The sequence below is a fragment of the Oncorhynchus masou genome, chromosome 20 (assembly GCF_036934945.1).
Source record: "Oncorhynchus masou masou isolate Uvic2021 chromosome 20, UVic_Omas_1.1, whole genome shotgun sequence".
NCBI lineage: Eukaryota > Metazoa > Chordata > Actinopteri > Salmoniformes > Salmonidae > Oncorhynchus > Oncorhynchus masou.
This window is the reverse complement of record NC_088231.1, coordinates 9,199,472-9,223,487: the sequence shown is the minus strand read 5'-3', so window position 1 is coordinate 9,223,487 and position 24,016 is coordinate 9,199,472. Positions and strand designations below refer to the sequence as shown.

The window sequence follows — 24,016 nt, the reverse complement described above, 5'->3', positions numbered from 1 at the left end:
AAGCCCGCCCATGGCTGCGCCCCAATGTAAAATCCATAGATTAAGGCATAATTAATTTGTTTCAATCGACTTATTTTCTTCTATGAACTGTTAACTCAATAACATCGTTGAAATTGTTGCATGTTGCATTTATATTTTTGTGTGGTCTCATTGACATAGAGTAGGCTGCCAATGTATAGAGGGGGAATCACGTGGTAGTTATATTTCCAATGAAATTAATTTAAATATGATTAGACTATAGTTTACTACAGTGTCTGTAAATATTGATAATGGAAATAAGTGAAAGGCCATCAACCAACGTGAGTCGAGGTGCAATCAAAAAATGTGATCACAATTGAAAAGGAAAAGGCGTGCACAGGCTACCATGGGGAGTGAGTGTACCTTTTCGTTTTCAATAAATATTGATTCGTCTACCAATGTATTTGTCTGCCTGCACATCCTCGTCCTAAAATGTAGGCTATATGCAAAACCTAGCTCAAGAGAAAGTATCCGCTGCCATCATTCTTGCTGCTGCTTCAAGTTCAGTAGCCATACGTGCGAGATCAGGTACACGTGTAATACAATAGAGTAGGCTATTGCCTATGGGCGGAGAAGCACGGGGCAGTTCTTTACAAGCAGATGTACTTTTTAAATATGATTAGGCTATAGTTTACTACATTGCGTATAAATCAATATTGATTACCCATATGTCTCCGACTGAAATCCGTCCCACTCCTAAAAGGTATGCTATAAAACGTATCTCAAGAGAAATTGCAAGTCTCTCAAACTCTGCTCTCTTAAACTACGTTTGGATGGAAGTTCAATAAGTAGGGTAATGTTAACTAGCTGGCCCAGTGCATCGTCTCCCATGAAAGGAAGTTAGGCTAGTTAGCAAGTATTTTAGCCAGGTAGCCTAGGACAACAAACGTAAAGTGTGTACTGTATAACAGTCATAGACCGTTTAGGCAACATCAAAGAAGATTGCGGCATTGGCGATTCTTTTCAAGTAGGGTGAGTCTACGCACGCACAGAAATCAGTACCACGTTGATTGGACTAAATTGTTTTTGGTTTGTTAAAGTTCTCTTTATTAGACTAAGCATAGGTGATTAGATTATGTCGAAGTTTAAATGGTGCTGGAATAGTGGAGGCAGTACCTGTTTTCTTTAAGATTTGCGGTAATTTTTCGTGATTTTAAATCAATAGTTGTTTAGAAGTCCGACACATTTACTTGCTTGACCAGCATGGTCATGTGTTTTAACTTCACCGGATAGATGTTACTCTCCAGTTTTGTGATGAAACAAAGGTGTGGTTGAATGTATTCTGCCACTGTGTCTTCTTATTGTCTCGGCCTTATGCCTTGACACTGTGATATATAGGCCTATGAACTAACAGGTTATAGAGCAGACAACGCAATCATCACACAGGTTGTAATATGGCTTTCCACCCCTGGATTGGCTTCCCTGTTGATTTTACCCACGCACCGCTACTGCAATTCAGGAAGTGATTCGATTTTGAAAAAAACATTTAACTTTGAATTAACTTATCCATTTGAGTTTATTAAGAAGTATAAAGGCTCTCACAGAATAGTACACTTATCTCAGCTGCACTCGGGTAGGGAGACACTCCACATAAAAATCCCAAGAACAGACAAAATCTTCTCCTTCATGCCATTTACCACAAGATTCATTCTTCAGTAGAGCAATGTCGACTTCTTCCAAGACTCCAAAAATGACTCATTTGACAGGTGACACGTCAATGCAAGATAGAAAATATGAATATAATCTGTTCAGCAGAAACACACTAAATGGAAACGGATTCACCAAGTCTGGCATACATTGTTTTTTCAAAAACCGCAGTCTTACCAGATACAATGGGGATATGATCAAAACTAGACATATTTTCCACAACAGTTTTTCTCCTTATCCCATTCTTTTGGACTAAAGTCCACTCATCCTTTTCTCCACCGCCATTCGATTTCAGTTCCACATCTGCTTCCGCCATGTCGCCTAGCCACACCCACTTCCATTACACCGAAGAGAATGTATCTTATTGGTTGGCGTCATAACTCAAAGGGTGTGGTTAAATGAAAGTGATGTATGCTGTTCTTTGAAATGCGGTACTGCTTATTATGCTACACATCAAATCTCCTATGATCAGTATCTTTCAAGCAGAGAGCAGACTAGTTTCGAAAAAAATGTTAGAATATATAATAATATCACTTTATTCCATCTACATCACCTCAGTAAGGCAAAAATTAAACTGTCCTTATTCTAACCTAGTCTCTCTAAAAACAGGTACACAAGCCTATTTTAAATGTCAAGTTAACAAAGGTTTAATGAATGTTATATGGTTAATTACCCTCTTAGCCCAAGACACTTCACATGATGACTATAATATAACAGCTAAAGAATAGTTCCAAGATATCCCTTGTATATATCTCAAGCCACACTGCTACACTTTCTCCCCATTGTGGACACTCCTATGTCTCATAAGGCTACTCAGGAATGAGAAGCTCTTGTAATATAGCTTGCACAAAAGATTCCTTAGTGGGAACGTTCTGGTGCTGCTTCATATATTTAGTCTTAGCGAAGTGCTTCCCACACCTGGTGTATGTCTTGTCAGCATCAGTTCTCATGCTCGGCCTCGCGCGTTGTAATCCAATGACACCAGAGGAAGCAGGAGCCACCACCCTCAGATGGTTAGTCTTTGAGCTCCCTCCCTGACCTCTAGCCATTGTTTGGGTGTTGTTGGGATTGTGTGCTGTGTTACAGGCTAGGTACCTCTTGTGAACACCAATCCTGACCCTGTCTGTATTAGTGGGGTAACCATGAGGTAACTGAGGAAGGCTAGACCCAGGTCCAGGCTTTCTATGAGCCCAGACATTAGACAGGACCCTGAAGGAGAAGACACACTTTTTGTTTTTGTCTGTTTTTTAAAAGTGAGATACTGTATGAAAAGCGCTAAATAAAATAATTATTCCTTTAACACTCACTATACGTTGTCCGTGTGCATTTTCTGCTGGTGTATCCTGAGATAACTCCTCTCCGAGAACACCCTTTCCCCCATGTGGACCTTCAGGTGTATCTTCAGATGGTGCTGGTGGGAGAACCTCTTCTCACACTGGGGGCAGCTGTAAGGCTTCTCTCCAGTGTGAACCCTCTGGTGCCTCTTGAGGTTGGACAACTGGGAGAAACTGGCCCGGCAAAGATGACAGCTGAATGGTTTCTCCCCCGTGTGCATCCTCTGGTGGATCTCCACCTGTTTGGGGAAACTGAAGGCTTTCCCACAGAACGAACACTGGAAGCGCTTCTCTTTGCCACCAGATCTGCTGATAGCGTGACTACTACTGTCATTTGTCAATGGGCTTGTGTAGCCATTTAGTGTTGAGCCACTGGCATTGTCTGAGGTCTGGTTTAACATTAGGAGACTGTGAGGAGGACAAATGCCAGGGAGTGTCTGTGTTGTCGCAGGGTCCATGTTCCAGTTGATAGATCCTACAGAAGGCAGACTGAAGGCTGCACCTGTTAGGGGGTTAACCTGAGGCACCATCAGTCTCTCTGAATCACAACTATAGGAGCAGGACGGAGCATCGCTAGCCGAGTCCGTGTCTGTTCTCTCCCGCCGCATAAGGACACCTCCCGGTCCCTGCAGACCAAATCTACACCTTGCCCTGGTCTCAGCCAGTCTGTTGTCATGGAGACTGAGTTTGGTTGTCGTTTTGTGTTCGACTGTCTGTTTCTGGTTTTTGTTCAAGGTGTTGCTCCCCACTCCAGAGTTGAGGACACTGTCCCATCCACTGATCTCCACTATGTCACCTCTGGTCCTGGCCTGCTCAGTGATGTTGTCCCCTGTGCCCTTGGGTGCACCAGTCTGGGTCTGTGAATCCAAGATGGCAGCCCAGTCTCCTCTGTTAGCCTCCAGCCAACCACCTGCAGGAAGAGGTTACAAAATAGACTTTACAAACATGGCAGAGAGAACTCTACATTTTGTCAATTACCTGGTGAAGTTCATACATTATAATGTGTGTTTTTGTATGTTAACATAAGTTGTATTGATTTAATTTTATGAATGAAGAAAAATATAAAATAGGCAGGTGCATCACTATTCCCATTGAAGATCTATTACTGTATGTAGGCTGTGTATTTCTCCCTTACCTTGCACCCCCATCTTTAGTCCACTCAGCAGATCAATGATCTCTGGTCCTTCTTCTATTGTCTCCTCTTTGACCAGCAGCAGGTCAGGCTTCCCATCCTCCATGTCTACTGACTGTAAGAGATACAAAGTGAGAGGATGTTGGATCAAGAAATCTGATATGAGCACCCTGCTATGAAGCATCTTCTGATTGGGCAATGAGGGATTGCTATGAGTACTATGCAAGCATGGAAGTTGATGTGATACTATGCAAATGTGTTAGTTGATTTGACTACCTGACACTCTTTAATGGTTTGATACTTCAAAGGCATGATCCCTCACTTAAGACAAAATTAATAAAGACCAGGGGCCATATCAACAAAGTCTCAGAGTAGAAAATTGGTCATAAGTGCTGAGAATAGATACATTTTACTCTTATGGGTAAAAATAAAAGCTATGCTTGAAGCCTCTTTAGTCTAGTTGACCGATATTTAGGAAACCTCTTGAGCTGTCCTAACCAGTTAAGCGTTACCAGCAGGTGTCTTGATTATAGAAAAGGGCAGCGTGTCAGTGGTTCTGGTGCCATAGACAGGAAATTGCTTTTGAGTTGCTGAAATAATGTTTTGATATTTCTATATGATCAATCCAGAAATAATCTAGACCTACATGCAACAGTATTTCCTACGTGTTTGACAATGATTTCACAAGGTCTAAATCACATGTCTAAATACTAACACTTGCTCTTTCCATGACAGACTGACCAAGTGAAAGATATGACCGTTATTGATGTCACTTGTTAAATCCACTTCAATCATTGTAGTTGAAGGGGAGGAGACAGGTAAAACAAAAATGAAGCCTTGAGACATGTGCCATTCAGAGGGTGAATGGGCAAGACAAAATATTGAAGTGATATAATTTGATAAATACAGTTTCCTGTCTGTATCAAGAATGGTCCACCACCAAAAGGACACCCAGCCAACTTGACACAACTGAGGGAAGCATTGGAGTCAACATGGGCCAGCATCCCTATGGAACACTTTTGATACCTTGTAGTCCAGGCCCTAACAAATTGAGGCTGTTCTGAAGGAAAAACTCAATATTAGGGAGTTGTTCTTAATGTTTTGCACACTCAGTGAATTTTTTACATTTGATTATTTCATGAATCGACTTCATGTTATTTCAAGGGAATAACACATTGTTGTTAAAATGCCTAAATTGGGCATGCCTATAAATTGAGCAATTGAAAGCATCTAGGGGCTATGTTAACTTTTTAAATTGTGTAAAGATTAAACCTTTCAACGTTTTATGCAACATCGCCAAGTATCTTGATGCCTATTCCTTTGCGGTAACTCAAACCTTCGTGATTTCCACCTGAGAAACTTTTATGAGTTGATTTTACTCCTGGCCCAGAGTTTGTCTGAGCAGTGTCGTCCTAAAACCTTCTCTTTTTTTACGTTTTTACAACATGAGAAGAGCCGTTAAGTGAAAGTATGATGACGTTTTGTATTTTGGGGGGTCGAAAAAGGGCACACTGAGGATATTCCACATTTCCAAAAACAAGACTGATACAATTAAGCAACATTAATATCAAACCAATTGCAGGGCTAGCAACATTGTTTGTTTTCTAGGCTATTAGATATCTTGTTTTTGTTATTGTCAAACGTAATCCTCCTAAAATATAATCATAATGGTGTCGGCTAATTGTAACATTGGCTATTGGTCCTATTTAGGTTAAATTTTACGCACAGGCACACCGGCGCATGACATTTTGCCACTGTGGTGAGAGAAAGATGCTCATCTAACTCATCCAATTAGTTTGATAGAAAATGATTAACATCTGTCTCACATTACCCTCTTTTTTTATCTTTATTTTACTAGGCAAGTCAGTTAATAACAAATTCTTATTTTCAATGACAGCCTAGGAACAGTGGGTTAACTGCCTGTTCAGGGGCAGAATGACAGATTTTGTACCTTGTCAGCTCGGGGATTTGAACTTGCAACCTTTCGGTTACTAGTCCAATGCTCTAACCACTAGGCCACACTGCCGCCCTTTACATAGAACTACCAAACACATTTTCTAGCCTTTTTAAACATGTCATTATGCGGCATGCGATCATGGAAATAAAACTGGCGGGATGAGGAAAGTATTTTACTTGCAGAGCAAGATGAGAAATACAAAATTATTATCAAGGGCCATATCTGAAACAAACAGCACATTTAATTTTTTCTATAAGAACTCCTGACGAATGTGAACAACGCTGGTACACCATCCTATTAAAATGTAGGTTGGAGATTTCCATTTCCCTTCAGAAGTTGGCAAAAACAGGTAGACCTCAATTCAGTTGCTATGTTATGCACGTTATGACTATTTTGTTGTCTAATGGGTATTGTCTGCATTCAGGAGGTGGCCCTCCACGTAAACACCTCAGTGCCATAGCGGAATGTGTTTAACTACCTGAAGGGCTCAAAAGTGAACATCTCGAGCATTGGCGATTAGCAAGACGCTGCGCTGTTGAGGGTCACCGATCAGCACAATAGGATTTAAGCTTACTGTTGAATTTCAAAACACTTTATTCACATTTATATTTTTTACAAATTGTTTGCAGAACAACTTATCACATTCTAAATGTGTTTGATGGATCGCAGGAAAAGAGCAGTGTAACGAGTGCGCTGAGAATCGGGAAGCAAGTTCAGGGAGTGAGTGTTTTAATAAATAAAAGAAACACAAAAAACGCACCGAAATGAAAACAGAGTCAATAACACCCGAGGAAAGAACCAAGGGAGGTGATAGATATAGGGAAGATAATCAAGGAGGTGATGGAGTCCAGGTGAGTGTCATGAGCCGCAGGTGCGCGAGACGATGGTGACAGGTATGCGGAATAATCAGCAGCCTGATGACCTAGAGGCCGGAGAGGGAGTATGTGACAAGCAGGAATAGGCCTTTTGTAGGCTACAGTCCAAGCTATGGCTTTAAGCTGCCTATCAATCATTGTTTTTGAAACCAGTAGACAGCCAGTGAGAAAATGCGCTCTTGCAACAGCTGCATAGTGTGGATCCCAGCCTATGGAATACAATTGGGGCTTATATTGCTCAATCTAATTCATGCTGATAAAATAAATAAATCCATAGGCCTAATGGACATATGCTCAAACTCGCACACTTTTGACAGACTTATAGGGGCAATCTGTAGTTGCAACATCAATTTTTTAACTTTCAATGGATATATATAGATATCCATTTATTCTTAAAGAATATAACTTATAAATGCCTCATGAGCTTAGTTCAACTGTCACACTCCATGAAAAGCCCAAATATAAGCTTGTTTTTCTCCAATGTTTGCAAACATTGTAAATGTAAACAAACACTAATGCCTCATAACATGGTTGATATCATTGATGGTCAGTCCTTGCATCCGTAGCTCTGTCTATTAATCTGACAGTGGTTACATTTCGCCAGGCCCATCCCGCAGCTTTTTTACCAAAACCGAGGCTGGGCAACCATTTTGTTATTCTGTGGATTTGCCCTTTAAACAGCTGCATATTATCAACGAATCAAAGTGTCACCAACAAAAAATTAAACAATAGGCCAATACAAATGCAGCATAAGGCATTAATTTTTCACATGTAAATATAACTTTTCAGTAGCGCTCAAAGCATGCCATTCCATGAGCACAGCTTTTAATTTTTCAACTCGAATCAATGAGCCCAATCAGTCCTCCATGACAACAAAATCAAACATAGTAGGGCTGGCTAATAAGTCCTTATTTTGGGGGTTATGCTCAGGTAAAACAATTTGGCAAATCTATACTTCCAAATTTCCAAGTCCTATTCTTGAAGATAAAGGGGTATAACATTTATTGGAATGACTGTAATTCTGATAGACTTTGGTTTTTAATGTAAAGATATAATTTAATCGAATTGTTATATGTAGTAGAAAGTGGTGGGTTAGAAGAAGCCTACATAATGTATCCGTAAAATAAAATTTCACATCCATATATGGCCAGATATGTAAACTTTAACATTGCTTTATCCTGCAATAGATGTGGTTCAATTGCTAACATACATTGTCTTCTTCTATTAACTCTTAAGGGGAAAGTCATCTAAAAGTAACTGTGTAATCAGATTACGTTACTGAGTTTGGGTAATCCAAAAATTACGTTACTGATTACGATTTTGGACAGGTAACTAGTAACTAACGGATTACATTTAGAAAGTAACCTGCCCAACCCTGCATGATGCTCTCCCATTCCAATAGCTTAATGTTCTGTAGCTAGATATTGGGTTCTACGAGACCATTCTCCTGCGCTGACAAAACGAAGTGTGGAGATTTATGCGAGCCTACCTAAAGTGAAGGTTGGTAAAGTGCTGGTGGAAAAGCGTTCCCTGTTCACCTATGGCACTGGGGCTTGCATCATCATCGCCATAGTCACTGTTGTCATCGTCAGTTTCAGATTGTCCATCGTCGGGAGGTAGACGGATGAGCCGTAGTTTGCAGATGTCGTTCAATATTGAAGAAGCCATTATTATGCGACAGACCATCCTTGCTTGGGCTGTGACGCACCTCTCCATGGAGAACATGAAATCTCCTCTTCCACTGGCCTATTCCCCTTTCTACCAGGCTCCGTGTGATCCCTCAGATAAAACAATATTTACATGTCATTTTATGTGGATTCAAGTTTTAATTACACTGAGATAAAGCCCACTGTATTCTGTAGCCTAGTAAATTAAATGTTTGGCCTATTGCCTCACCTGTTATAAGTGAGCTGAGCCCCGGGGAGAGGTCATAGAAAAGGGGTTTAGCAGCCACCTTATCTGGGGGTACCCCCATCACCAAAGACAGTGACGTCCAAAGGAACAACATTGCGCTCAAACAGCATGTTGAGGCCGCTCTCACTGAGCACTCTGGAGTCGTGAAGACCCAGGCCAGTTGGCTACAACATCAAGAATCTTATAGTCTGCATTAAAAAAAAAACACTTTGGTGTTAATACTGTGGTACCGCTTTTGATTGATGAATGTGTCCTCATCTATGGAGGGCAATGGTTTTGATGTGGGCATAATCAATGACGCCAACAACTACCGGAAAACCAGCGAATTGGATGACGGCAGCATGTTTTTAAAAAATTATCTGGCATAGAGTGGTGGGAAAATGAACCTTTGATTTGAGGTGCTTTAAGTGCCAGCTGGGTTTGACGGTATGTGATGGACCCAAATCATCACTGTTGCCAAGAAGGGTAAAGTGGCAACTTCTGGCAACTCCTAACAGGTTAAGACACCTATTGAGCTCTCTTAAATACACCCTGAGATATGAGTACTTTTAAGTCATAGGAATGTTGATAACATGCTCTTACTCCTATGCGTAAAAGTAGGACCAAATTTGTGTCACTGAGAATTTTCAGGCAGTTAGATAACTACGGGCCCTTGTCCCCACCTGTCTACATAGAGTTATTATGATCTCAAAGGCAAAACTGATCCTAGATCGGCACTCATTCTCAGAGGCTTTGTGGATACGGGCCCTGACCTAATACCATTCAGACAGTAGTTTACAGTTGGCTCACCTCAGTGAGACTGCATGTGGTCCTGTGCTGCTCAGTTGGTTCCTCTGTGGTTTCAGGAGGAGGTGTAGTCTGGTTGTCCTCCATGACCATGGTCCCCTCAGGGTTCCCCAGACTCTCCTCACACCCCTCCTCCTTCACCAGCAGCACCTCTGGACCCTCCTCCTCCTGGAAGTGACAGGTGATACAGATTACACACACAGTCCGACACACGTATAATAAACACACTTTCAACATGTTGGGGCAATACTTACGAACATTAGAAAAGGTTTAAGTTCAAGGTTAAGTTTAAGCAACAGCCAATTAAAGTCGTTGACGTAGTGGCACCTGAGCAAAGTCTACATGTTAGCTGTTCCCATTACAGTGGGGCAAAAAATTATTTAGTCAGCCACCAATTGTGCAAGTTCTCCAACTTAAAAAGATGAGAGGCCTGTAATTTTTATCATAGGTACACTTCAACTATGACAGACAAAATGAGAAGAAAAAAAAAATCCAGGAAATCACATTGTAGGATCTTTACAGAATGTATTTGAAAATTATGGTGGAAAATAAGTATTTGGTCAATAACAAAAGTTTATTTCAATACTTTGTTATATACCCTTTGTTGGCAATGACAGAGGTCAAACATTTTCTGTAAGTCTTCACAAGGTTTTCACACACTGTTGCTGGTATTTTGGCCCATTCCTCCATGCAGATCTCCTCTAGAGCAGTGATGTTTTGGGGCTGTTGCTGGGCAACCCGGACTTTCAACTCCCTCCAAAGATTTTCTATGGGGTTGAGATCTGGAGACTGGCTGGCCACTCCAGGACCTTGAAATGCTTCTTACGAAGCCACTCCTTCGCTGCCTGTGCGGTGTGTTTGGGATCATTGTCATGCTGAAAGACCCAGCCACGTTTCACCTTCAATGCCCTTGCTGATGGAAGGAGGTTTTCACTCAAAATCTCACGATACATGGCCCCATTCATTCTTTCTTTTACACAGATCAGTCGTCCTGGTCCCTTTGCAGAAAAACAGCCCCAAAGCATAATGTTTCCACCCCCATGCTTCACAGTAGGTATGGTGTTCTTTGGATGCAACTCAGCATTCTTTGTCCTCCAAAGACGACGAGTTGAGTTTTTACCAAAAAGTTATATTTTGGTTTCATCTGACATTCTCCCAATCTTCTTCTGGGTCATCCAAATGCTCTCTAGCTAACTTCAGACGGGCCTGGACATGTACTGGCTTAAGCAGGGGGACACGTCTGGCACTGCAGGATTTGAGTCCCTGGCGGCATAGTGTGTTACTGATGGTAGGCTTTATTACTTTGGTCCCAGCTCTCTGCAGGTCATTCACTAGGTCCCCCCGTGTGGTTCTGGGATTTTTGCTCACCATTCTTGTGATCATTTTGACCCCACGGGGTGAGATCTTGTGTGGAGCCCCAGATCGAGGGAGATTATCAGTGGTCTTGTGTGTCTTCCATTTCCTAATAATTGCTCCCACAGTTGATTTCTTCAAACCAAGCTGCTTACCTATTGCAGATTCAGTCTTCCCAGCCTGGTGACTGTCTACAATTTTTGTTTCTGGTGTCCTTTGACAGCTCTTTGGTCTTGGCCATAGTGGAGTTTGGAGTGTGACTGTTTGAGGTTGTGGACAGGTGTCTTTTATACTGATACCAAGTTCAAACAGGTGCCATTAATACAGGTAACGAGTGGAGGACAGAGGAGCCTCTTAAAAGAAGAAGTTACCGGTCTGTGAGAGCCAGAAATCTTGCTTGTTTGTAGGTGACCAAATACTTATTTTCCACCATAAATTGCCAATAAATTCATTAAAAATCCTACAATGTGATTTTCTGGAATTTTTTTCTAATTTTGTCTGTCATAGTTGAAGTGTACCTATGATGAAAATCACAGGCCTCTCATCTTTTTAAGTGGGAGAACTTGCACAATTGGTGGCTGACTAAATACTTTTTTGCCCCACTGTACATAAGCTTGCAGATTTAGCCCTATGATAACCTACTAACCTCATCAGGTGGTCGCTTAAACTTAACCTTGAACTTTTTCTCATTTTTGCAAGTATGGCCCGGAGAGTTACCCATCCCAACAACGTTTGAGTCCTATACTGTAGTGACAGAATGACTTCAATGTTGTTACAGAATGACTAAATTGTTGTTAAACCCATCATGGTGGACATAAATAGGATAATGTGGGTAAAATAATAAGTCAGCTATGATTAGTTAAGTCAGCATCAGTAGGTGTTTGTTAGTGTAATAGACTACAGGGTGTTTGTTGTCTAATAGACTACAGATTGTTTGTTAGTGTAATAGACTTCAGGGTGTTTGTTAGTCTAACAGACTACATGGTGTGTTAGTGTACTAGACTACAGGGTGTTTGTTGGTCTAATAGACTACAGGGTGTTTGTTGGTCTAATAGACTACAGGGTATTTGTTGGTCTAATCGACTACAGGGTGTTTGTTGGTCTAATCGACTACAGGGTGTTTGTTGGTCTAATCGACTACAGGGTGTTTGTTGGTCTAATCGACTACAGGGTGTTTGTTGGTCTAATCGACTACAGGGTGTTTGTTGGTCTAATCGACTACAGGGTGTTTGTTGGTCTAATCGACTACAGGGTGTTTGTTGGTCTAATCGACTACAGGGTGTTTGTTGGTCTAATCGACTACAGGGTGTTTGTTGGTCTAATCGACTACAGGGTGTTTGTTGGTCTAATCGACTACAGGGTGTTTGTTGGTCTAATCGACTACAGGGTGTTTGTTGGTCTAATCGACTACAGGGTGTTTGTTGGTCTAATCGACTACAGGGTGTTTGTTGGCCTAATAGACTACAGGGTGTTTGTTGGCCTAATAGACTACAGGGTGTTTGTTGGTCTAATAGACTACAGGGTGTTTGTTGGTCTAATAGACTACATGGTGTGTTAGACTAACAAACACCCTGTAGTCTAGTACACTAACACACCATGTAGTCTATTAGACTAACAAACACCCTGTAGTCTATTAGACCAACAAACACCCTGTAGTCTATTAGACCAACAAACACCCTGTAGTCTAGTACACTAACACACCATGTAGTTTGTTAGACTAACAAACACCCTATTAATAATTATATATACAAATATACAATAAGAAAAAAAGAATAACGAGACATTGGATCACCTGCGTAGGCTACATATTATACATTACGTGTGAAACATTATGTGAGGATTATATATAGATTCAATCAATGGGATGTGGGGGGAGATTCTCCATATAGTCAAAAGGTTGCCAAATTCTGTAAAATGTCTAACTTATACCTCAAGCAGTAAGTGATTTTCTCCAAAGGGATACAACTATTAACTTCCGATAGCCACATTGCAACTGGCAGGGAGGAATCCAATTTCCATTTCAAGGCAATACATTTCTTGGCAATCGCCATTTCTTGGCAATCTGGGTTGAACTTGTGCAGTCTAGATGGGGTGATATAGAGCTGATGGAGGAAATTAAACTGAATCAGTCTGTATCTGGAGTTCAATGTGGATGTAACACCATCCCTGCATAGGTCACTCCATAGGTCCTCATCAAGATCAATACTCAGATCTTTTTCCCATCTAAGTCGGGGTTTATCTAGCCCAGGCAGTGTTAGTCCTGACATAAGAGCATCGTATACACGGGAAATGGTCTTGAACAGTGGTTGGTCTGCGTGGCAGAGTTGTTCAATAGGTGACATCTTAGGTAGGTTCCATTGTCCCTTGAGAGTCACCCTAATAAAGTTTCGTAGTTGTAGGTAGCTAAAGAAGTCCCTGTTAGGCAAATGGTATTTCTGTTTCAGCTGATCAAAAGACATAAGAACTCCCTCCTCATAACAATGTTCCAGAAGAGTGATCCACTTATCAGACCATGGTTTAAAGTTACTATTCTGGAAAAACATAGGGATCAATCTATTGTTCCATAAAGGGGTTTTAGGGGAAAGGAATCCCTCTCGTCCGAACAGCTCATGCAGTTTGCACCATGCCAGGACAGAATGTATGATTAAAGGGTTGCCTGTGATGGTTTTTATAGATTTTCTGTCCCATTTGTAAAACAATAAAGCCCCAGTGTCATCATTTACCTCAAGCTTTTCAATGTTCAACCATGAGGGAGAGGGACCATTGTCAAACCTCTGAGCCAGAAACCTAGACTGTGCAGCCCAGTAGTACATTCTAAAATTGGAGAGGTTTAAGCCTCCTTGACTGTAATCAAGGGTCAGTTTATCCAGGCCAACCCTAGGGGTTTTGCCGTGCCAGATAAACCGTCTGGTCAGCTTGTCGAGAGAGGGAATGCTGCGGGAACAGGGATAGGAACAGGGATAGGGAGAGATTGAAACAGATATAGAAATCTGGGCAGGACATTCATTTTAATTACATTGATTCTACCCAGTAGAGTGAGAGGTAAGTCCATCCATTTACAAAGGTCAACCTCCACCTTTTGCAACAAACTGGCCAGGTTGTTCAGATTACCATCCACCATTATGCCCAAATATGTGAAGCCCATAGGCGACCATCTAAAAGGAAACTTGTGCTTGATGGTATAGTCAAAGACAGAAAACGGTAAGATTCGCTTTTATCAAAATTGACCTTATATCCAGAGAAAGAACTATAACACTGTAGTAGGATCTGCAAGTGAGAGACGGAGTGTTCTGGGTTTGTTAGAAATAAGATAAGGTTGTCCGCGAAGAGCGATAATTTATGGGTATGGGGGCCCACCTCAAAGCCATGTATGTCAGGGCACGTTCTAATAGCCTCAGCCAATGGTTCGATGGCGAGGGCAAAGAGGTGGGGGCTAATTGGGCAACCTTGTATGTTCCCCCTATAAAGAGGGAAAGAGGAGGAAGTAATCCCATTGGTAGCAATCCTAGCTTTAGGGGATTTGTAGAGTGATTATATCAAATTTACAAACACGGTACCTAAACCAAACTTTTCCAAGACGCGAAAGAGGTATGACCATTCAACCCTATCAAAGGCCTTTTCAGCATCGAAGGAGAGACTGCGACACTAGGTATTTTGTTTTTGTTAACAATCTATTAATTATGAAGCCAGTCTGATCTGGGTTGACCAACAGGGGAAGACATGACTCCAGTCTCTTAGATAGCATCTTGGTGACCAGTTTACAATCTGTGTTAAGGAGAGAGATTGGTCTATAAGAGGCACACTTTAGCGGGGTTTTCCCTTTCTTGTGGATTACAGTAATCACTGCTTGAGAGAAGGACTCTGGAAAGCAGTTGTCTTCTCTGGCTTTTTTAAGTACCTCCATAAGGTAGGGGACCAACAGCTCCCTAAACTCTTTATAGAACTCTGGAGGGAAGCCATCCTCCCCAGGAGATTTATTAGAAGGTAAGGATTTGATGGCCTCCAACAATTCAGGAACTGAGAAGTGTTCACTCAGGCGCTCGCTGTCTTCCCCTGACAGGCATGGGAGATTGAGAGAGAAGAGAAAGGAGTCGATCTCTGATAGATCGTCGCTTGATTGGGAAGTGTAGAGGTCTTAATAGTATTTCTTAAAAGTATTATTAATTTCAGTAGGGTCGAAAGATCTCATTAGTAAGAGTTTCTATGGCATTAATTGTCCTCTTACTTTCCTCTGCTTTCAGTTGCCATGCCAATACTTTGTGAGCTTTCTCTCCAAGCTTGTAATAACGCCGTTTTGATTTAGTGATGGCCCTCTCAACTTGATATGTGTTCAGAATATTATATTTAAGTTTTTTATTTACCAAAAGCCTGTATAGATCTTTAGTCGGGCATCTTTGGTAGGTTTTCTCTAGCTCTGAGATTTCAGATTCAAGGGCACTCAGTTCCGCACCGTGTTTTCTCTTCAGCCCTTTAGTATAGGAAATAATCTGTCCCCTCAGGTAGGCCTTCAATGTGTCCCAAAGAATGAAGCTGTCAGGAGCAGGGGGTTTGTTTGTCAAAGTAAAAATATTGATCTGCTCTTTGATGAATGCACACAAGTCAGGTTGCTTTTGGAGTGTAGAATTTAGTCTCCATCTATATGCTCCATTTACCTTGGTAGGAATGGAGATTGATAATACCAGAGGAGAATGGTCACTAACCAATCAGGGGAGATACTCAACATCTCACACTCTATGAAACAGTTGTGTCAAAAGTAAAAAGTTATCTATACGTGTGTGTCTTGTGTGGGTGTGAATAAAAAGAGTAGTCCCTATCCTGTGGGTGCAACTGTCTCCAGATGTCTAGTAAATTGAGATCTTTCATGAATGACATGGTGAGCTTGCCGGCTTTGGTAAGAAGTGAGGGTTTATCAGAAGACCTATCAAAAACTGTATCCAAGCAAAAATGTAAATCTCCTCCAACCAGTAGCCATCCTGGTGGTGCTTGAGCGACCTGAAGGAATTCATTCTGAATAAACATATGGTCATCGAAGTTAGGAGCATAAATATTCAATAGGGTCCAAGACTCTGAAAACATATGCCCCTGCACCAAAACAAACCTGCCAGGGGGATCAGAGATGGTGTTGTTGACGCAGAAGGGGATGTGTCTACTTATCAAAATTGCAGTTCCTCTTGCTTTGGAGTTAAAAGAGGATGCAAAAACTTGTCCTACCCATTTCCTCTTCAATTTCTTGTGTTCACTGGCTGTAAGATGTGTTTCTTGTAAAAACACAATGTCAGCCTTTAATTTCTTAAGACCTTTTACGTTGAATGTGACATATTTTAGTGGATTAAGCATAGGTTGGGTTTCAAATATGTAATTGAATAGAAATCTATCATATGCAGATAATTAGGAAATGTTTCAACTTTGGTTTGAGCACAAAAGTGACCTGTGTCTCTTTAGGAAGGAAACAAACATAGAAAAAAGGAAGAAAAAAATAATAAAAATCCCACCCACCCCGATTGTCAAACTAAAACAACAATCCCAACAATCAAACATGAATACACTTGTAGAGATACGTTGCTGCTCGCTTTCCATCTTGCTCTAACTAGCTAAACCTTGGCGTAAACTAAAACCTGCGAGCTCTCTAAGTTGAAAACAAACGTTGAGAATGGATATTTATGGCTGAATATTTACTGCCCACGGTAAGGGCTGCTTGAGTCTCTTTTCGAAAGATTAACATAAATGAGGGGGAAAGCAGTGGGCCTAAGCCCACTTATTGCTTCACCTAGTGGATATGGACTAAACCAAAATATACTCTCCTGTAAATGTAATATGAACTCACCCCGGAAAGATACGGTTAGTTGAAAATGTACAAATCAATTATAGTGACCGGGAGATACCAGCAGTTCAATCCGGATAAGAGAAAACAAACGAACTGCATTTTATCCCCCAGAGAGACCGTCCTGGCTCAGAATTTGCTCAGTTTGAGAAAAGTGTGCACTTCTCCCGGTGTGTTGAAGAGATGGCTTCGGCCTTTGTACTGAACTTTAATCCGCGCAGGGTGGATGAGGTAGCCAGTGATGTTCTTCTCCTTCAGTGCTTTGGCGGCAGGTCTCAACTGCTTGCGACGTCTGGCGAGATCCGCGCTCATATCTGGGAAAAGGCTGACCCTCTTTCCATCGATGGTGATGTCCCCTTTGGCTCTTGCGAGTTGCAGTATCTTCTCTCTGTCTTGGAAACGGAGGAACCTGATTAGGACGGCTCGTGGGGGCTCATCTGGCCGGGGTTTCGGCACTGATGTTCTATGGGCGCGTTCGATTTCCAGCGGCTTGGTGTAGTGGATTATGCCTAGGACCTCCGGGATCCATTGTGTGAAGAAACGGACCGGGTCACGGCCCTCGCTGTCCTGTTTCAATCCCACCACACGGATATTACTACGTCTACTCTAGTTCTCCATCTGATCTACCTTGTTTTCGAGGTAGGCATTGTCCTTTCTAATAGACTACAGGGTGTGTGTTGGTCTAATAGACTACGGGGTGTTTGTTGGTCTAATAGACTACGGGGTGTTTGTTGGTCTAATAGACTACGGGGTGTTTGTTGGTCTAATAGACTACGGGGTGTTTGTTGGTCTAATAGACTACGGGGTGTTTGTTAGTGTGTAGGTATATTTAGTAAGTGTATAATGGTTATAAAGCACTGTTGGGTGTATGCAGAATAGGGTGAGGTCAGATGTGATGTATATTAAAGAATGTCTTAGAATGAAAAGTCCCATTTTGTGTTTACTAAATATAAAAAAGGTTTAAATACACCATATGAAAACCACATGCCTCAACAAAAGATCTGCATGAAGTTGATAAACTGCATACATTTTTCTAACAAATGACTTTTTTTTAAAGTAGTTGAATGGAAGTAATGAAATGGGCATTTGAACATCATATAGCCTACAAAGTACAAACACAATATATGTTAGACTTTTTAGGCTCATATATCATACAATGTCTGGATGTAATATTCTATTCAGGAATATTCAACACTGAAATCTGTTACTCTCATTCTTCCAAATACATCAGTGGATATTTTCTGCGGACAACACTGACAATACATCTTTGTCTTTAATGCAGGGTTTGATCTAAACTTAAACTATACATTGGAATGGTTTATTTTGTGGAATGGTTTTTCTGCTGGTGTATCCTGAGGATGCTCCTCTCTGAGAACCTCTTCCCGCAGTGTGTACAGGTGAAAAGCCTTTCTCCTGTGTGGACCTTCAGGTGCCTCTTCAGGCTGCTAGCCTGGGTGAAGTGGATGTGACACTGCGGGCAACTGTAGGGTTTCTCCCCTGTGTGGACCCTGTGGTGCCTCTTCAGGTCACCAGCCTGTGTGAAGCGCATAGGACACTGGGTACAGCTGAAGGGTTTCTCCCCTGTGTGGACCCTCTGGTGGATCTCCACTGTCTGGGGGCAGCTGAAGCCTTTCTTACAGAACATGCAGAGGAACCGTTTCTCTTTAGTACTGCCTGATGTGGCTTCCCCTCCCTGCGCCTGAGCTCTAGCCTTGTCGTTTGAGTTCAATACCGGATCGAAAATGATGCGGCTGTGTGAATTGGAATGCCCCATCGACGTGGACACTGGGTCGTGATCCCTGAGCGCGGGTAAAAGGGAGTGGGTCATGACATTTGGATTGGTCTCTAAGCTTCCTCTGTAATCTATGAAACCTCTGCCCTGTGAGTTTTTGTCTCCTAGGTGACTATCTGCATTCCATGTGGGAGGAATGTCGCCCTCCACTTTCACAGTCACCTCATCTAAAACTAAACCCTCCCCTTTTTTAGCTAGGCACCCTTCAGAGTATACACTACTACTGTACCGGTTCCAGTCCCCTGTAGACAGATCAGTCTGTGTCTCTAAACCCAAGGATATGTTGCCAGGGTCCATCTCTGTAGTGTAAGAACAAGATGGATCATTACCAGTCTCTAACACGTCACCTGAGTCTGGATGGGAATGAACCATCCTCACGCTCGAGTTACCGTAAAGTAAATACTCTGAGCCGGGAGCAGGACAGCCCAGTGGCCCCAGTCTCTCTGGGTCTGATCTGTGGTCAGATCCTGTGTGTAAGAGCCTTTGTGTTACAGTTAAAGTCTCTGTGTCGGTCTCTGACTTGAGGACGGCGTTCGGCGTTCCACTGACCTCCGTGATGCTGCTTCGGGTCCTGGGCTGGGGCACGGCGGTGGCAAGGCCCTCAGTGTCTACAGGGGGCATCACTCCAACCGCTGCTACAGTCTGGATGTCTCTAATGTGTTGTGGCTCTCGTTCAGACCTCTCATGCTTGACCCCAGGACCTGCAGACTGATACAAGAAGAGAGGTTATAATTCATGACTAGAATCGGTAGGGATATAACTATTCAACCAAAACGCATCGGTCCCAATGAAAATGTTTCAGATACAATTGCATTGATCCGCACCCATTGGTCGGTCAACGCGTCGGTCAGAAAGTCCATTCAAACATTAAAAATCGCAGATTCACTAACATGTTACTGTCTTTCTACCTTACCATACCTACTCTTTTGTCACGACCGATGCGTCCTCTCTTCAGTGTCGAACTAAGAATGTACCCGTGTTGGCAGTCATTGGTCTACAAGTCAGCTTGCATGCCGAACAACCCCAGGAAATATCAGTAGCCTAGTTAAGCTGCTGAACGGGGGCTTACAATAGATCTGAGTTTCGATTGTTCAGGTTCACCATCAGCAATAGTTTTAGTAGTTTTGCTTCAAACAATCAGTGTATATGGTCATTTTTAGATATACTGGGTAAAGTTAACCATTTCAGAACAAGGACAGCAATCTGGCGCACTGCATTTGTTTTTCAGATGGGGGGTGAAAGCCAATTAATTCATAGCACAACTTTGGATATGTCATAGCTAATTTGTAAACGATCAATATTGATACATTATGAGCTCAAACACTTAATCTGCAAACATGACAAGTTAATTAGTGGGTGATGGTAATTTCAGAACTGAAGTGGGCAGACAAAAACATAGGCTACATTGACACCCCCCCCCCCACTCTGATAGTGGTAAATACCTAGTCTCCCTTATGGCTCAGATCAGGTGCCTAGGACATAGATAATAGACATACATCCTTTACATACACTAGTGATGCAGGGGTTGGCTCATTACCCGCAGTCCCCACGGGTGTATCCGTGTGGATGAAGGGAGGGTGGGTGGCGGTCGGGTTAAATACTTTTATATCTGTAGGCTGCATCAGCCTGATCTCACAGACTAGACGAAACATAGTAAACGTAAATCCGGGACACTAAAATTAGAATGGTATGTCATGTTTGGTATGGTTACATGAGAGAATGCAAATGCACAGTTAGGGACCTACAGCAGAGGTGCCATCTTTATCAGCATCATAAAAGCTGATAGTATTTCAACCACATAAAATATGCCTCCAAGCCGAATTGAAATCTTATCAGAAACATGTTGGATCGTTTTCACAGCTTTCTATTTCCTTACAAACTGTCATATGAAAGATTGTGCAAAATTTCCATTTTTATTTTATACATTGCACTTTCTCCCAGAAAGCAGCAGAGATGACAGAAAAAGCATTCCACATTCTATTATTTATTGACATTATGCTGGTGAGCAAGGGTTTATTCAGTCTTCTAGGGTAGCATACCATGACAGAAGCTGCATGTATCTAATTATAGACAAGTTGATAAACAAAATAGCCTACCAAAATGTCGGAAATTATAAGCAGAAACATATTTAAATGAGTCAAAAGATTCCTGCACCACCTGTCCAAAAATCTTTTTAAATAGTTTTTTTTACCTCTTTCTCCCCAATTTCGTGGTATCCAATTGTTAGAAGCTACTATCTTGTCTCATCGCTACAACTCCCGTATGGGCTCGGGAGAGACGAAGGTTGAAAGTCATGCATCCTCCAATACTTAACCCAACCTACCCGCACTGCTTCTTAACACAGCACACATCCAACCTGGAAGACAGCCACACCAATGTGTCGTAGGAAACACTGTGCACCTGGCTACCCCGGTTAGCGAGCCACAGGAGTCGCTGGTGCGCGATGAGACAAGGATATCCCTACCGGCCAAACCCTCCCTAACCCGGACGACGCTAGGCCAATTGTGCGTCGCCCCACGGACCTCCCGGTTGCGGGCGGTTACGACAGAGCCTGGGGCACAGCTGGCGCTGCAGTACAGCGCCCTTAACCACTGCGCCACCCGGGAGGCCCCTGTCCAAAAATCTTCCCGCCATCTTTGACTGTAGCCTACAGCGCATTTTCTATATTAGCGGGTTAGGGTCGGGTCTCAGAATTCAACTTCATCACATATAGTTGGGCGGTTGCAGATGGGTTATTAGCAATTGTGGATTGGTGAACCACTAAAACACACACACCATAGACATACAGTCAGCTCCAGCTCAGAGAGGCCCAGTTCATGAGCTCCATCAGAAGCTGATTTTCATTTAGAATGGAAAATGAATGTGTTTATGCAACAAATGTTTGTGCATCGAACCGAATCACATCGAATTGTTCTCTAATCAAACCGATTCGCATCGATTATTTTTAAGCTAAAACTAGGGCCGGGACAATACCAGAATCGCAATACTCGTTAGTATCATGACAAGGAAACAAAACATGAAGCGGATTTAACTTCTTTAGGAAGACAGACCTAATGTTGGAAACAAACCTCATTATGTTGTCATCCAGTCACATGTATGGATTTGCCAAGTTATAGCACGTAAAATGTTATATATTTTTTTTAACTTATTTTATTGATTTTAAAAAGTTATGCAACACCCAATTCCCCTATGTGAAACAGTTATTGCCCCCTTAATTCAATAACTGGTTGTGCCACCTTTAACTGCAATGACCAACCAAATGCTTCCTGTAGTTGTTGATCAACCTATCACTCGCTGTGGAGGAATTTTGGCCAACTCTTGTACGCTTTAACTCAGCGACATTTGTGGGTTTTCAAGCATGAACTGCTCGTTTCAAGTCCTGCCACCACATCTCAATTGGGATTAGGTCTGGACTTTGACTAGGCCATTCCAAAACTTTAAATGTGTTGTAACCATTTTCATGTAGACTTGATTGTGTGTTTTGGATCATTGTCTTGCTGCATGACCCAGCAGCACTTCAGCTTCAGCTCACAGACGGCTGGCCTGACATTCACCTGTAGAATTCTCTGATAATAGAAGGAACCATGAATTCTGCTCTAAGGCAAGTCGTCCAAGTCCTGAGGCAGCAAAGTGTCCCCACACCACCTCGCAAGGCTTTCTCTCTCTCCAAGTTGAGACCTTGAAACTGAGATACCTCGGTGGTTCCCATATTCTGAGCGTATTGCCAAGTTGAGGAACAGCGATAGTGATGATTCCTCCATACATGATCAGCCAGTCATCTGCATGAACCTTTCCAATTAGTTATTAGAAAGTAGCCTTGATTCGATACTTTGTAGCATTGATTTGATACATAAACATAACACTTCCCTCACAGTGTAATGACTTGTCCCAAAATTAATATAGTTGGTTCACTTTGATATTTCAAACTGCATGTCCTGATCGCGTCTGGTGTGGATGGACAAAATCAACATGCGCGCGAAGGCGCACACGTGTGGCCGGTGTAGTCAGCATATAAGAATTGGATAACAATGTCATAGGGAAGTCTCACAAACTCTGCATTGGCAGATAAATAAGGATGTACATGCAAGTGAATAGCTGAGGGGAGCCTTTCTGAAATAAAAGGGACACATTTGCAACACTATTACACTAACCTCTATCATGATAGGGTGCTGGGTTGAGATTCCACTCCCCTCATCAACAGTGATTGATTGGTCAACTCTCCATGTATTGTGTCCCGCTGGTTTAACAAAGCTCCTGTGGCCTCCAGTGAGATGTCCTTCACCTGAGAGAGTGATTGGAGTTAAAGAGGTGGTTAGGTTAGTGGTATATTGTATACTATTGATGCTGTCAAAAATTGGCAAGGATGTACGGTAACACTTCTTATAACTTCCTGATATACTATGTATTGATTATGTTCCATGCATCACATTGTTTTCAATGAGTATATAACAGGAAATGTAGTACATTAAGAATCTGGTTAGGATATGATAGTGTCTTTGCGCAAGATATCTAGTTAAGTAATCTGAGGAATTATTATATACTATCCAACACCCAATTCTGGTTAACCATATACAGTATGTGGTTAACAAATCTAAAGTCACACATGCGTAGAGCGGAACCGGGCGACAGGCCTCGCAGCTTCGGCATTCTGCAAAATGTACCTCTTCCCATTCCTCTGTATCGGTCGAGGATCTTGACACTTCTGGGACGACTTGCGAGGATGCGCTCCCGTGACCCCTTTAGTTCCAGTAGCTGTAGTTTCCTCCGCAGAGCCCGGTTTTCTTTCTGGCTTTGAGTTATTTCCAAACGAAACACTGCATAGTCGTCGTCTACGAGTTTACAGATCTCTGACACGGCTGCATTCGCTAGCACCTCCATAATGGAGGCTATTTGAGTGTGAAAAACCATACAGTTAGCCATTGTTAGCTAAGCAGCTAGCTAGCGTTACCTTGATAACATTTCAAGCAAGTCCTGTCTCAAACGCGAATTAAACACTACATGGGGTATGTATATATTGTTATACAGTTAAATTATTCACATTTTGAATTACAGGGTGTCAATAAACGTCTAAAGTAAAACTCTAACGATGAAATTGATATTGGTAACCGTTTACACCAGCACCTTGTCGCAACACCAAAAAGTTCTTCCGGGTCACAGGTTTAAGCAAATTTCCCAAATAAATTTTCCAAATAAAATTTCCCCATGTAATAGAAAAGTATCAATAACCTATATGTATTCATGATATGTGAAACGTAATTGTCTAAACATTAACAATTATTCATATTTGATCATATTTAAGTGATATTTTCATTTTTTATTGGGGTTTTAAACATGTTCCAAGGTCAAATAAGTCCCCCCAATGCAATACAATATACATTAAATACATA

At 41.9% G+C, this 24,016-nt stretch overlaps 1 protein-coding gene across 2 annotated transcripts in view; it reads right to left on the bottom strand.

The window, feature by feature from the left end:
* Nucleotides 1-23,779, bottom strand: part of LOC135506865 (uncharacterized) — a 28,779-nt gene extending 5,000 nt beyond the window's left edge. The window contains exons 1-6 of one of the 2 annotated variants that reach the window (XR_010450568.1): nucleotides 23,291-23,779; nucleotides 22,781-22,911; nucleotides 19,179-19,337; nucleotides 9,667-9,831; nucleotides 4,135-4,246; nucleotides 2,973-3,909 (exon numbers count right to left, since the gene is read on the bottom strand). Coding sequence is in view for 1 of the 2 variants with exons in the window: in XM_064926272.1 (XP_064782344.1) it covers nucleotides 2,972-3,909; nucleotides 4,135-4,246; nucleotides 9,667-9,831; nucleotides 19,179-19,337; nucleotides 22,781-22,911; nucleotides 23,291-23,549 (1,764 nt within the window). In the remaining variant the exon portion in view is untranslated. Of the gene's footprint in view, nucleotides 1-1,515; nucleotides 3,910-4,134; nucleotides 4,247-9,666; nucleotides 9,832-19,178; nucleotides 19,338-22,780; nucleotides 22,912-23,290 lie in introns of those variants that run through there. The other variant, XM_064926272.1, reaches the window with a different exon arrangement.
* Nucleotides 23,780-24,016: the final 237 nt, after the last annotated feature.